General features: G+C 37.0%; 1 protein-coding gene across 2 annotated transcripts in view; it reads left to right on the forward strand.

The window, feature by feature from the left end:
• The first annotated feature begins 12859 nt into the window (after window positions 1-12859).
• Window positions 12860-16340, forward strand: part of LOC107694317 (acid-sensing ion channel 1-like) — a 10516-nt gene continuing 7035 nt past the window's right edge. For both annotated transcript variants that reach the window (XM_016493987.1, XM_016493995.1), the window contains exon 1: window positions 12860-13636. In XM_016493987.1, the coding sequence (XP_016349473.1) occupies window positions 13272-13636 (365 nt within the window). In that variant the 5' untranslated portion in view covers window positions 12860-13271. The remainder of the gene's footprint in view (window positions 13637-16340) is intronic.

Raw genomic sequence — 16340 nt, forward strand, 5'->3', positions numbered from 1 at the left:
AAGGGGGTCTGAATACTTTCCGTACCCACTGTGTATATATATATATATATATATATATGAATGAATGAATGAATGAATGACCCTCACACAGTATAATAATTTTAGCACCTTTTCTCTTTGTACTTTGAGTTGAATGCAGTCCAGGCCAGAGAAGAAAGACATGAGTGGCCTGTCTCTCTCTCTCGCTCTCTCTCTCTCACTGCAGGTCTCTCTTCCGCTGTGTCCTGTCGTCATGAGAGTGTCAGCAGAGGCTGCTGTGTTCCGGCACATCATCCAGAGCTCCATCAGATAACGGGAAACTCGACGCCACATCGGGAGATTTTTTTCCATCGCTGATAGCGCCTCGCAGTCTAGCGAGCTGCAAAGAATGCTGCAGATCCCGTGGGGTTCGAGTACACGCTCTGAACGTCCGTCTCACACACACTGGCCGTGACCCCCGTGGACGGACGTCCCCTGCCCGCGTTGATGCAGGTTCATGGCGTCGCGGGCAGGTGAAAGCTCTCAGAGCTCGTCATGTCAACAACCGCATGTTCCCCGAGAGACACGTCACATTTACAGAGGTCAGACACTTCATGCTGCTTTATTCATACATACTTGATAGTCCTCCTCAGAATATATGGATTTATATGTTATTAGGGCTGTAATAATATATCGTTTTACAATATATCAGGTTTAAGAAGTAAAAAATTTGCATCAAAAATGGTAAACCCAGAAGGTCACACATTTGGAATTGAAACATATTATTTAAAAATATACAATATTTAAAACTTTGTAGATTAGGCACATCAGACCGCAAGCATATATGTGTCTAACATATTCTGTAATGCCAGATTTAGCATTTTAATGAACAGTTCTTTTTTAACGGTTTATCGTGTATCTTAGAAGTAATGATTTAAAAGTACAATTTTAATTTTATTTTGGCTTTGTTTAATGTATCGTGAAAGCATCGTAACATGAGATCAGTATTATGTATCGAACCAAATCTGACTTGTAATTTGTAAATAAATAAGTTATTTTAGTAGCATGTTATTAATTGATTTAGAAGCTTTTTTTTTTTCGTTTAGGGTGATTTGAACAGTCCCAAACAAGTATTAAACTTGGGCCAGTGTGTAACCAATTAGAGTTCCCAAGCAATCGCATAGCAACACACTAAAAATACATTCAGAACAGCTTAGAAGCTGCATAGTGATGCCCTGGCAATCACATACGATCTTAGTAAGAGTTTATAAACATAAAAACTTAGTTATACATACAAATATTCAAGATTTCAACTCGCATTCAATGTATTTGTAGCGCAGAGACTGAAAATCACACGGATTAGAGGCAGCCCATCATCAGAAGATTGTGTATCGGCACTTTGGATTTTAAAATGTGAGCTAGACAGCTCTGCATTTCACGTTGGTAAAGTTAGTTTGACGTTTGACATTCATTAGACATTCGGGTTTTTTGCCAATTAAACTCTTTGCAGCTTTTATGTTTTGAGCCCAAACTAACTCAGATAGACATAAATATATGCCCTTTATGTTGCACAAGGCTTAATTTCTAAGAATTAAAAAAAAAAAAATTTTTAATAAATAAATAACCATTTAAATTAATTAAACAATTTAACTACGTGACATTATAATATAAAACCAATACTAAAATGTTCGGGAAAACATATCTGTTATTGCACAAAGCTCCGTTTTTGGAATTACAATTTTATGTTTTTTTTAATAATTTTACAACTTTTAAAGTATGCAATAATATAAATCCATTAAACGACAACACCATTTGATCTAAAGGTATCAAACAAACTGTAAAATATTCAGAATATTATTCAATTTAATGCACAACGCTTGTTTTTTCAGATTATGCCTTTATTTTTTTTATTCCTAGAAATTAAGCCTTGTGCAACATAAAGGGCATATATTTATGTCTATCTGAGTTAGTTTGGGCTCAAAACATAAAAGCTGCAAAGAGTTTAATTGGCAAAAAACCCGAATGTCTAATGAATGTCAAACGTCAAACTAACTTTACCGCCGTCTGCATTTCCATAAATGATCTGAGCGAAGCGCCGGATGATGTTTGGATTGATTGGCACTGGCTGAAATTCAGACGCACAGCGTATTGACTTCTGCGTTCCTCTTCTATCTGCGGGTGGTCTTGAGTGATGTCACAGGTCAGGGTCATATGACTATGTTGACAGCGGCCGACGCAAAACCGAGAGCAAGGTCGAGCAGAAATCAGTGACCATGAAACTGCTCAGGTGTCAAAACCAATCAACAGAGCATTGCATGCGGAAGAACTGAGAGCTGCTTGTTCATATGGAGATCTTTATATTGTGAGGTTTGCATATCTATCTATCTGTCTGTCTGTCTGTCTCTTTCTCTCTCTAACTGTCTCTTTCTATCTATCCATCCATCCATCAGTTCATATGTCTGTCTTTCTGTGTATATAAATCTATCTGTCTGTCTATCTTTGCATCCATCTGTCGGTCACCTGTATGCCTCTCCGTCTATCTATCAATTTGTCTGTCTGTCCATATATCTGTCTGTCTCTCATTCAATCTTTCTATCGAGTCGTCTGTCTGTATATTTGCCCGTCTCTATATATATCCCTCCATATAAAATCTAAAAAAGCATCCCGTTTGGGTTAATTGGGTTAAGACTTTGCTTTAAACATAAACAATAGAAGTTTATAGTTTGTCCTAATTTAATTAGTTAAGTTAAGTGTGTGTGTGTGATATCAATGTCTTCTTGCATCCTGACGCTGGGGAAAATGATCCACGGGCCAATTTACAACCTTTAATTGCAATTAAACCACAACAGAAGCGATCGATAAGAGCCTGCTAACTATATCAGCTTGTGTGTTTGCACACCTTGAGCTTTTTCGTCATCACACTCTCCTCTTAAACACCTCCAAACTGTCTTTCTCTTTATTATCTCTTGTCTTCCTCGTTCTGTGACTTTTCTCTTTGAGACGGGCGAGAATGAGAGCTTTCTCTTTCAGCCTTTTCCTCCGGGACAGATGATCCAGAGGAGGCCGGAGTGGCTGATTGATAGTGGGAAGTCTTGCGCATTCATCTCTGTCGCTGCCGTTCGGCCGATGGCCGCCTCTAAACCGCGCTCTCTCTCTCTCCAGTGCTGGGCTAAAAGGTAATTAAGAGCGGCCCTCTGCGCGGATCTATCAGTGTCAGAATGTGTCAGCGGCCGCGGAGGACTGCGGCCTGATTTGTTGTCCCACCCTCAACAGCACACATTTAGGTGGGTACAGTATATAAAACACATGAAAAAAATATGGTTTCAGTACTATATATAAAAACAATAAAGGCATAATCTGAAAAAACACCTCAACAGCACAGGCGATATTTTACATCATCATTTATTCAGGCACTGCTAATGTGACGACCTGCTTCGTGCTGATGTTTCTTTGAAGAGACCAACTTCACTAGAACTCCTCTTGCCTCAGGAAAGTTTTGTTGCTCAGTGGTTGCTCTTTAATAGCTCACTGAAGTTTTTAGTTGTGTTTTATTGAAGTATCAACTTTAAAAAAAATAAAGATATAGTCAGTTGTTGCCATACAGTAAAAGTATAGAACTATAAAATGAATGCGAAGAGCAACAGAGATGATTTGATCTTGAATGAGAAATGTGTGAGTTCATATTGAGATCTTTGCCTTTTCTTTACAGGTTTTCTGGCAAATCTGAACACAGTTTGAGACATCACTGAGATCTCTTCTGAAACTAGGGTCTTTTTCAGCAGAAGAAACATCTGAGAAGAAAATTCCCCATTTGCTCTCACTTTTATCTCTTTGCTGTCTTGGAGAAAGGATTGAGACAGCAAAGAGTTTTGTGGCTATAATTTAACTATATGTTAAATGCTACACTCTAAAAAATGCTGGGTTGTTTTTTCAACCCAAATGCTGGGTTGAGACTGATGGGTAAGGACGTTTCCCCATTTGCTCTCACTTTTATCTCTTTGCTGTCTTGGAGAAAGGATTGAGACAGCAAAGAGTTTTGTGGCTATAATTTAACTATATGTTAAATGCTACACTCTAAAAAATGCTGGGTTGTTTTTTCAACCCAAATGCTGGGTTGAGACTGCTGGGTAAGGACGTTGGGTTGATTTAACCCAATTTGGGTTGAAAATTGGTCTTGATCTATAACCCAGCGGTGCTGGGTTGGGAGCGCGGACACATTAACATCGGACGACACCAGTGCAAGAAGCCGCCATTTTCTCAGCATCTTCAGATGGAAGCGAGTGAAAGACGTTTATGGTAAGTAAAGATTAAAGGGTAAGTTCACCCCAAAATGAAAATTCTGTCATTAATTACTCACCCTCATGTTGTGCCAAACCCGTAAGACCTTCGTTCATCTTCGGAACACAAATTAAGATATTTTTGATGAAATGTGAGAGCTCTCAGACCCTGCATTGACAGCAATGCAACTGTAATATTCCCAGGTCCAGAAACTTAGTAAGGACATCGGTAAAACAGTACACGTGACATCCGTGGCTCAAATTCAGTTTTGCGAAGCTACGAGAATACTTTTTGAGCGCAAAGAAAACAAAAATAACAATTTATTCCACAATTCTTCTCCCGAGTTACGTCTTCCGCCATTTTGGTACCCAAGACCATAATCGTCATAATCAGCATTGTTTACGTTTTAAGGAGAAAGCCGCGCATGAACGTAATCTGCATAATCAGTGTTGTTTATGCTTGGGGGAAAGCATGCGTTTGTGTTGTGATACTCTTAATTTGTGTTCCGACGATGAACGAAGCTCTTACGGGTGTGGAACGACATGAGGGTGAGTAATCAATGACATCATTTTCATTTTTGGGTGAACTATCCCTTTAAAAATGTAAAGTCATCATTCATTGTTTGTGTCCGGGAATATTTTGAGATTTCATATAACGCGGAAATAGTCCGAAAAGAGCTTATATTGAAAAATGCGCGGACGCGGTTTTCACCTCATTTGCATGTCTTAATTTTACTTAATAGTCTCTTTTACTGAACGGAAGAGATACTTTTAATATAATGTCAGTGAGTATCTTATGTCACATTTACATAAGATTTTACAATATTTAGACTTTTTGAGGTGTTAATAGAGGGTTATTAACAGATTTACATGTTAATTCGTTATCTTCTTTTTCGCGGTTAAACTGAATATAAGTTAGTTTCCTAAAGGAAACGGCGTTATGTAAAAAAGTCTAATCTAATTATTTTGATGCTGATGAAGTGTTAATTGTTAAAAGTAATGGTTTGCGTGTAATATTTCAGACTTGTTCAGCTTGTGTCTTCATTGTGCCTGCGCCAGGAGTTAACGACACAGAAGCCAGCTTGTGTGAGGAGGAGGCGATTTTCTCAGCTTCTTCAGAAGAGAGGGAAAGACGGTTTAAGGCAAGTAACGTTCATAATTCCATGTTATACATTTTTTTTGTTGACTAAGAGTAAAAGAATGCTTGTTATATGTAGATGTTGAAAGCCAGATACATAGGAGAGCTTCATTCTTTTGAGATGTTCTTTTCTTGTTGACATTTTGATGCAACAACAGTATGATGACTTGTTCACATTTTATTTAAACCATTGATGTCTGTGTTTTTCATTGCAGAACTCAAACCAACTTTGGAGTTGTCTGATTTGGAGAGTCATCATTCTTGGTCTTTCTTTCTTAAAGGAATAGTTCACACAAAAATCATTGAATCACCATCATGTCATTCCAAACCTATAAGACTTTTGCCTATCTTCGGAACACAAATGAAGATATTTTTAATTTTCTCTCATTATTTTTTGTTAATCCATTGAAAGTCTAGATAATCAATATTTTCAAGCTTCAAAAATACAGAGTTATTGTAGAAGTAATCCATGCCAATATTTATATATTAATAAATCTTAAATTATATCTGTTCATACCATATGTGGCAATCATGTCTGTTCAGAAGAAAATGTTGGTCTCCCAGAATTGGAATGGAGGACAAAATTGAAGAGAATATTAAAAAATATATTTATGTGTGTTCCAAAAATTAGCAGAGTTTATATGGGTTTGGAACAACATGGGGGATAGTAAATAATGTCCATTTTCATTTTTTGGTGAACTAACCCTTTAAAGAGCAGCCCTCCACATTCATAGAAATTTGTGAGGTATGTGAATGTCATGTCTGTTTTAATGTTTCAGTAAAGTAGCTTTCTGAAAGCAATATATTTATTTAAACAATTTTAAATGCCCTAACACTGGTGCTGCTATTGTAGCATTCTAGAGCGCTGTGGTAGACAGAGACATTAAACAACCACACAAAGTGGTTGAAATTATAAAACAGACTAGTTACCTACCCTTACAGATGTGGATGCACCTCTATCTGAAAATGGTTTAATTTTAACTAAATGTTTTCTTTTTTAAATGATTTTCTCTTTTTAGGCCACTGATGAAGAACAGGTGGTGACTTGGATGACTGCTGGTCAAAGAGGAGAATGTCCTTTACCCCAAACTGATGCAACAGTATTCATAACTACATCAATTATCATAAAGAGATCATGAAAATTGGCAGTGATGCATGTTCTATATGTGTTCATGGACTATGAAACAAACAGTAAGTGTATAATCTGTATAAAGAGATCATGAAAATTGGCAGTGATGCATGTTCTATATGTGCTCATGGACTATGAAACAAACAGTAAGTGTATAATCTGTAGAAACAAAATGTTAAATGCTTATGTGTTGTTGTTTAGTAGAAATGGAGTTCACACTCATTCATACACGTGCTCACATTCCTTCGCATATATGCTTGTTAAATGTTATAATATCAGTGTTAATGTTGTGGTTTATTTTTTGTACTGTCATGCCAGCATAGTTTGTAAAAAAAAAAAAACGTAACTATTAACTAATTGTACAATTATTGTATAATAATGTTTTGTATAATAGTTTTATGCAATATACAAAATTTACCAAAAAAAGTAAAATGTGGTCTTAAAAGTTATATTCAACAAATGTTCAATGCTAAATTTATCAACTCTGTAGCTGTTATTGCCATACTTTTCTGCATTTCTTCTCACATGCATGTTACTTTTGACTGTTTTCACTTGTTGTAGTTTTTAATAAATATTTACCTTTTGATAGTCATTCTGTGTGTGTAAAGTTTGAGTGTACTTATTAGTCAACTTAAAAGTTGACAAATTCCACATTCTTTCTCTCATTCTTTCTTTAGAGGAAACAGACCAAACATATTGATGACATCATCCCGCACTCTTAATTTTTTGTCCAATCAAATTGAAAGAGAGCCCCATCCCCCAAGTTTGAAATATGACCTGCCTTTAAACAACTAGCAAATTGTTTGTTGATGTGACTTTATTGGTTGCTTTATTAATTTATTCATTTTTTGTTCAGTATTGTCCTGCTCCAACTTCCTGTTTCAAGGGGAAGTATGTCAACACTGAGAAGAAAACTGCTCTTCATTTCATTTAATAATTTGTGATTTTTCTTTCTGACTGGTAGGTCTTATCCTATTGTTCTTCAGCCACAAACCTGTCAAACCGTAAATTAATGGCTTACTGACAATGAGGTAGAAATGAGGTACTTATTCAGTGCTGGTTGACACTCATGACATGTCAAATTGAATAAGTTGTCAAACTGGCAGATAAGGATAATAAATCATTTTAACTCTAATTATTTCCCCTTGTTTACAATTTAAACCACACAGAAAGTGTTTGCACATTGAGTTAAACGCTGTTTAGCTATTTATATATATTCTGTCGTTTTTAGAGATGTTTTTGTTTTTCAACTTTATTAGCATCCTATTTATTGTCGTTATACATATCATTAATGAAAGACAGCAGAAGAGCAGCATTTTTAATCATTCAAAAACACAAACACATCCCCTAATTGCTGCTTTTTGTCAGCATATCGTATAAGATGTCCCATTTTCGACCGGTTTCTGGTTCGAGTACAGCTAAATAATTTAGCGCTGAATGAGGAGCGTCGCTATCTTATGAGGCGTGAACATTAATGCCCGCGCATGCTGTGTTCATTAAGAAAACCAATTAATACAGGCAGCTTAAATCCTGTAATAGAGGACGTGTTTCTCACCAGTCCGGCCGGAGATGAGAAAGGCTTGTGTATTCCGCGCCATAATCTTGACATTCAGGGAACCTTTGTTCTCTGAATCCATTGTGAATTATGTCAATCAAATTTAAACGGTGGCATTTTGGGCTGGAGCGTTTCGACCACGCGGTCTCCAGGTATCAACATTCGCCCGCGCATTTGACTGAAGGTGAAGTAAATTAACCCGCCACGTTCACAGCTGAGGACTGGCGCTGAGCTAATGAGCTAATCACCCATGGATGATTTCAGAGGCTGTTATCATTTGAGTATTGAACACTTCTAGTAAAGGTGAAGTCGGACAGAATGAGGCTTGTGCTGTATATTGATACTGTTTGAAGCTTGCTAAGTGCGGTAAAATAACTCGAATCAGGGAAGAAAACATGTTCACTGGATGTTGTCCCAGTTGAAAAAATTTTTTCAACAGGGGTGTAATCATATTTCACAGACATTTTAAGAAAGATCACATCTTGAATAAACAGTAGGCCTATATTTGATATCTTTGACTATTTAATTTATATGTATTTAATATTTACACTGCAAAAAAACAATGTAATTAGGCCTACATAATTATATACTACATTTATGTAGGCTATTTTAGGGTTGTGAAATGTGCAAATCTTGCTTGACATATAGCCTAAATATTTTTAAATAAAATTAAATGTAATATTTAAATGTAATTAGGCCTACATAATTATATACTACATTTATGTAGGCTATTTTAGGGTTGTGAAATTTGCAAATCTTGCTTGACATATAGCCTAAATATTTTTAAATAAAATTAAATGTAATATTTAGTTTGACCTCCTGACCGTATCTTTAAGTTTTGTCTTTACTTTCTTTATATACTCCACTTTGCTGATTAAGTTGCTCATTTTAAACAATTTCGCCCTTAATTTGCAAAACAAGCAATTATGGTTCACAGAAGTTGCACAACCACCAATCTTTAGAAAGTTCCCTGTGTCATGCTTACCTTGTATCAGGTTAGCAAATGAATCCTGAATTTTAAATGTCTTGCACACAAACATCATGCCAAAGTGTTTAGCATTCAGGCATCTTATTTTATTAGTAGAACATAAATGAATATTTATTGAATTATATCTTTTAGGAATTACTCGCTTGAACAATTGCAAATTGAAATGGAGCTGCACCTGAAAGAAATAATGACCCCACAATTCAGGAGGACAGAACGTGTTGTGCACAGTATTAAGACCTTCATAATTCATCTCTCAGCCCTTCAAACTCAAGACAAGCATGAAGTAATAATGAAAAAGAAAAGGTGAGTGAACTTCTGACTGTTAAGTTGTGCTCGTACAGCTTTAATGAAAAACTAATATGAAGTTTCTCAAAGGGATGTTGGAAATGGCATAAGGTAAAGCCCTAGATTACTCTGATCAGACTCACGTGGCAGGACGATTCGAATTGCTTCCCAACCAACTGTAATTAAAAACCAGCAATAGTTTAATGATCGGGTATGCTTCAACATTTCACAAAAAGTGTCTTCAGAACAACCCACAAAGTCCCATAAAGATCTGCTTTTGACAGCGATAGTTGCCCTAAGTGCAGATCTGCGTGAGTTAACGCTCTTCCTCATGAATTATATAGGCACATGTATGAGTTGTTGACCTACAGATGAACATTCCTCGTCATGACTCACATTTATCTGGCATGAACAGAGCAAGTAGTTGTCAAAGAGCTGAACATGGAAAATGCCTTGCCGAGTAATTTTGGACATCCGATACATGCTCAACCTCGCCAGCAAAAGTACGCAGAAAAACAAACGGTGGACTGCTCTGCATTAAAATAAAAGTTCAATACATTGCAAGTACCATTTAAGGTTTGTATTTTTGTTTTTCATTAGAAGATCATATATGTTCAGATATATAAAAGAAATCTAAAAACAGCATTTCAAGAATTAATCACCAATCTAGCTATTAATCAAGTCGAGATGTTTACTTTAGAGATTATGGACTGGTTAATCTATGTTTGCACTGAATGAATTTGATTACGTAAGTTCTTAATGTCATTTTCAGGCAGTTTTGTTCACTTACCAAGACAATCTAGTTTTAATGTGATTTTTTTTCTGTAAAAGTTTATTTTTACAAGTATGAAATGTTAAACATTTACAGAATCTCACACAATGTTATCTGCGGTATACGTCACTTTTTGGCAAATGTCGTCAATCTTTGCCAGAGGTCTTCAACCCTGCTCCTGAGGACCCAATGACCTGCAGAGTTTATTTTCAACCTGCTTCAGCACATCTGCCTAATTTCAAGCAATCCTGAGGTGCCTGATTAGCTTCGGGTGTGTTTGATTAGAGTTTTAGCTAAACTCAGGGACAGTGGGTCCCCAGGAACAGGGTTGAAGACCTCTGATTTATGTATAAAGAAAACCGTCTCGGATACTGTCAAGTCAAATCACCTTTATTTTTATAGTGCTTCATACAGTAGAGATTGTTACAAAGCAGCTTTACAGTACAGGAATGTAACTAAATCAAACTGATGCAAACTTCAAACAGGAGGCAAATCCAAAATTCAAGACAATAGTGTCATTATCCATTTCCAGTCAGTTCAGTGTCGGTTCAGTTCAACAACTGTGTAATTGTTTGTTGATTGTGAAATAAGATCAGTTAAGCAATAAGCAGCTCTACTGAAGACAGTAGCGTCGTTATTCCTTTCGCACAGCTGCATAGATTGTATGAATAGTATGGTAGTATGCTGAACAAAGCTATAAGCATTTGATAGCGTTGATCCAGAACATTTGAACCTTTCCCCCCCAAAACAAAAGATATCAAACGACTTCCACTTTCCTGGAGACAAGTATGTCCTTGGACGTTCCTGAATGTGCCTCTTGTCTTTGCTCCGTGTCACGCTGAACCCTGCAGGACCTCATTATAGCTAATCGTCCATCTGTCCATCCCTCAAGGGCCGGCCAACATTCCCTCAACTACGGCTGATCGGAATGCCAAGAAGACAGTTTTTTGGAAATGCTTGCTGGCTTGTGGTTTGTCAGAGCATGAGGTTACAACACAGTGAGGTCAACAGCCTTTTTGCTTCTTGGACTCCTAAAATTGCTGCATGGGGGTCGAGCAGACGTGAATTTATTAATCTCAGATCCCATTCACTGAGAAGAATCTGGCAGGCTGTGAAAAGGCCGCATCTGCTTGAATTCTCAGCATGGAGCGAAGCAATTGTGTACGCTTTTGTTTTTTAGGTCTGGTTCCAATTTAAATAAAATACTCCCTAATAGATAATTAAAGTTACTAGTTCAACGTAAAAGAATGGTTCAACACAGAAATTTGATGAAATTTGCAGAATGCCCCTGCAAAAACATTATAAAAAAAATAGCAGATATGGGCCGAATGTCTTGGGGTGTGGTTCATAATGACTAATCGTTCTGTATCTTGTGAAAACAATGTTCAGACTTCACAAAAGTTGGTATGCGTTGACTATAGGACATTATGAGGAAACCTGCCAAATTGCACAAACTTCTGATACTTTGGTGGGAAACCACAATTTCTCAATTATGAGCCACTTCAAATGTGAATAATAGATGGATGCTATAATGTTAATGTTGTGCATTAGATAGGAAATCCTTTTAAGTCTAATCAACACTTTAAGTCTAAAGTGAATGTGAAGTTTTCTGATTTAAAGTTACTTTTCTCTTTGGGAACTAGCTTGTATTTTTGTAAGCTGCTTCATCAAACCCCCAAAAAAGTAATTTATTAAATAAATAACTGCTAATAAATAAATATTAGATTTATTAAGAAATGAATCCTAAGTGCTAGGCCACTGCTCCAACATCTGCTTTACTGGCAGTGCGCTTCAACTTTAATCTGCTCTGCTAGCAGTTTTTCCACTTTAGCTCAAATGCTCGAGCTTATTTTGCGTACTGACATTTTTTTTCTTTCTCTGAAGATTATGCTCTATAACATCCCTGCGGTAAAAGATCACAAGTTCTAAGTAACTATGCTTTTAATAATCCATTTCCTGCCCCCTGACGATTCAGTTGATTTCTGGAGTCTATCTTCCATGGCGCTCTTCTTTCCTCATGTCGCTGCCGCTTCCTTTCTCGGTGGCAGATGTCCTGTAAAATCTCCTAGGACGCTGTTGATAAACTCTTTCCTTTTGCTATCAGCATTCTGTCACCTTCATTACCTGCCTATCTTCACTTCGGTGCACGAATCATTTAATTTATCATGCAGAGCGTCTGTAGACGTGCATTATGGCACAAGCGGAACACGATAGGAGCCACAACAAACAGATGGTTTGACGATTTGAGATACCGGTTTGCCTCATAAACCAAAACCTGCTCAGAAAGTATGCACCGTTATGATACAGAATAATTTTTAGGCTTTACTAGCTTTCTGGTTTTCCTTCACAGACATGGCCTTGTGGTTACAACACATGTTCTGCTAATAGGGAATGTACCAGTGACCAGAGATAGAATTAAATATCATAAAATCGAGCTTAATGCATACTTGCTTATGTTTTCGGCTTTAGGCACACATATGATATACAGTCCTATATGGCCACAGTACTTATTCAGTGACTCATGGGAATAACCCTTCACCTCACTTCAGGCATCTGGTTTCATATTCCGCATCCTCATAATGGATCAATAAACATCCAGATCATATTCAAACCTCTTTTATAGACTCCAAAGTGAACCAGGTTATAATCAGACCCATACCTGGACAAGCCGTTAAGCTCTGAGGGGTTTCGCTTCAGTTTGTGGAGTTCACCCGAGTCCATTAACAGACTTGACACTTTAAGTGGAATACGAGCTAATTTATCGCCATTAACCATTTCTGTTTTTTGAATAGAGTTCTTCAAACTGTTCTTTTATCGCTAATTTGACTATGCCAATTGTGCTTCATGTGGAAATATTTAACTTCACAGGTTTTATTCAAGTCAGAAATATTGTGTAATATGACCGAATCTATCTGAATACACTGTACAACGACGAACGTCATTTTAAGGGTTAGAGCGAGTAAAAAACATTTCAGAAACTTGCTGGAAGACCGTCAAGAAGATGTTGCATGGATTGTTGTAACTGCATTCTAGTGTCCACATCGTGTCATTAGATACATCTATGCACCTCCTCATAAAGATCAGCTGACCATCTAAGGGCGTGAAGTTCTTCCAACCTTCTAAATATCTGCTTCTACTTCATTCAAAGAGCATTTAAACTTAAAGAACCATGGATATTAAAACCGAGTCTGAAGATAATCTGGACTGTGATCGGCCCGCGCCCATTGAAGTTTTTGCCAGCAGGTCTACGCTCCATGGCATCTCACACATGTTCAGTTATGAACGCCAGTGCATCAAACGATGCATCTGGATCATGTTTTTCATGGGTTCGTTTTCGTTCTTGGTGCTTGTTTGCGTGGACCGCATCAAGTTTTACTTTCAGTACCCCCATGTCACAAAACTGGACGAGGTCACCGCACCAATGATGGCGTTTCCTGCCATTACCTTCTGCAACCTGAACGCTTTCCGCTTCAGCCGCGTGACGCGCAACGACCTGTACCACGCGGGCGAGCTGCTCGCGCTGTTAAACGGCAGGTGAGTTGTGTGCAAACCTGTAAAACACATTTTAAAATGACAAGGACAGTGACAACTTAAAAAAAAAAAAACAGGACAAACGTGTTATTAGACTACAACTACATTTTGCTCAGAGTTGTTTGTATTGTGGCTCTATTTTCTAATTGTTCGTTTATGCTCCTGATGCCAAATTGGATCCGTGTTGTTGTTGATGGCGGGACAGTAGGCTACTTAACGACTACATTATATTCTTCTTCTTATTTCTTTCTTTCTTTTAATTTTTTTTTAGAAAAATATTGAGGAATTCAAAAAGAGCACCAAGCAACATTAATTGGTTGTAATGAAAGGTGACTTTCAACAGAAATTCACTGACCAATTTTTAATGGTTGTCGCCATTTTGTTTGTTTTATGTGACGCTAAAACTGTCAAGCGCTAGAACTCCTTACTTTAATTACTAAATAATTACAATTTTAAAATTCAATTCAAGGAACATGTAAACTTTTACTTTTACAATTACTTTCGTTAAGTCTGACATGCTATTGCACCATGAACATATATGTATTAATTGTTGACAGCAGTTCCTTTTTGAATTTTTCTGTATTTTATTTTTTATAAAGACCAAGACACTGTATGCTCAAAGTCTTGATTACAATTGTTTGGAGATGTTAAAGGTTACAGTTTTAATAATATATACATAATATATATTCTGAATTATTATACATACTTTACCATTACACAACGTTTAGGGAAGCATATATTTTATATTTGTGAGTTAGCGTTGTGGTTCTATTAATTTTCATAAAGATTGTTTCAAAACTGTCTGAGAAAGATCTTGTAAGAAATGATTTTGCCTTTTATTTACTCTTGTTTACATTTGTGCCGTTCCATATTGCAGCTGTTTTTCAGAGTTAATTGATGGCATTGTGAAAGATTCATTTGTTTAAAGCTTATATTTTGAGTATTACACAATTTAATGTTACACAGATGGTTTTGAAAAGCGGTCTCCTAGCGCAAACAGAAAATATCTTTGGTTGTTGACGGAGGGAAATGACATCGGTTTTATCTCAAGGTTTATGTCCTGTATGATTCTCTAAAGTCCGACTGTTGTTTGTCAGAATTTGACTGTCATCAGACACTCTTTGTAATTCAATCCGAATCAGTATTTTAGCTTTGATGGGAGGTGAAAACATAAGCTGTAGACATTCTGCCTCGTTGAAAATGAGAGGAGAGTTAGAGCGTTGACTTGCCTGTCTGTAAATGAAAAATGATTTCATCCCCTCAGGTGTTGAAAGCCCCGGTGAGGGCTGAAGTGAATCATCATTGATTCGATGTAACTGATAACACCATGTGTTGTGCTTGTGGCGAAAGCGCAGCCATTAGAGAAGCAGAAGTTCTGCTCTGAGTTTGGATTATTCTCTCAGAACTGTGATTGTCACTCTGCAGTCGGAGCCGCTCCAGAACTCATTGAACACATCAGTGTCTCTATTGGCAGTACAATCTGTCTCATCGCTTTTCAATAACAACACATTTGGCAGGAATGAATAATTGATGCCGGGCTTAAATTTTTGTTGAAAAGTCACGCTCGACTAATATTCGCTTTGCTGGATTACTTTTTGGACTTATATTGCATTTGAAGGCTTTCTGGTGTGCTGTTTATTCTTAACAGCTCATATGTCAGTTCCAGATTGAAGCTATATGCCTGTACTTTGACATTTTGGTTTGGTTTGTTATTATAAGCATTTAGGGGTCTGAAATGAGGCATGTTTAGGGTTACTGTAAACATAAGGCTTTGGGTGAGGTATCTAGCAAGAGGAATGTTGCTTTTGATTTATGCTTGTGCTTATGAGTGTGGATTTTAGTGTCTTGTGGAGAAACATTGAGATCTTTTTCTTAGAAGAAATATCTGAAAGGAAGAGGACTTCAATGTCTTCACTTACTCCCCATTTAAACTAACTGTTGTGTAGGAGAAACATTTTTAGATGTTATTTTTCTATCCTGAAATAATTCCAATGTTCGTTGAGTAACTTATAAGGCATAGAACTTTTAGTTCGAAGTGCATCTGTCTGTCATTGACATCATTTCCTCTATAAAGGCATCGCTAAGGAAACGTGACTACCGATAGCACATAGCAACCAACTGGAACCCAATCACCATGGGAACTGGGAGAGCATCTAGGCAAAGTTTCCACTACTAACTCCTCACTTGCAAACACAGCCAACTATGTTACTTAATGACCAAACAAATAACCAATTTGCATACTATCTTTCATGAATAGTACAGGTTAAGTAAATAATGCAATCCAAATCATACTAGGTCAAATATAATATTTAGTTTACTTTTGGTGGATTTTCAAAATGTACATGATTTATTGGTCTAATATTACCCACAATCCTCTTAAAAACCTAGGGTCCTAAAAAGGTGTCTTGCATTGATGCTATAGAACAGGGCTGGGCAACTTCGATCCTGGAGAGTGTCCTGCAGAGTTTAGCTCCAACCCTAATCAAACACACCTGAACAAGCTAATCAATGTCTTCAAGATCAATAGAAAGCCATAGGCAGGTGTGTTTGATTAGGGTTGGAGCTAAACTCTGCAGGACAGTGACCCTCTAAAGCCCTGCCATAGAAGTACCCTTTTGGGTTCCCCAAAGGACCTTTTCCAGTTCTTAAAATAACTATTTATTTAAGTGAAGACAATAAAAAAAAAATGTAAAGAAGCTTTTTTTTT

Source organism: Sinocyclocheilus anshuiensis, unplaced genomic scaffold, assembly GCF_001515605.1.
Source record: "Sinocyclocheilus anshuiensis isolate Anshui unplaced genomic scaffold, SAMN03320099.WGS_v1.1 scaffold954, whole genome shotgun sequence".
Lineage (NCBI taxonomy): Eukaryota > Metazoa > Chordata > Actinopteri > Cypriniformes > Cyprinidae > Sinocyclocheilus > Sinocyclocheilus anshuiensis.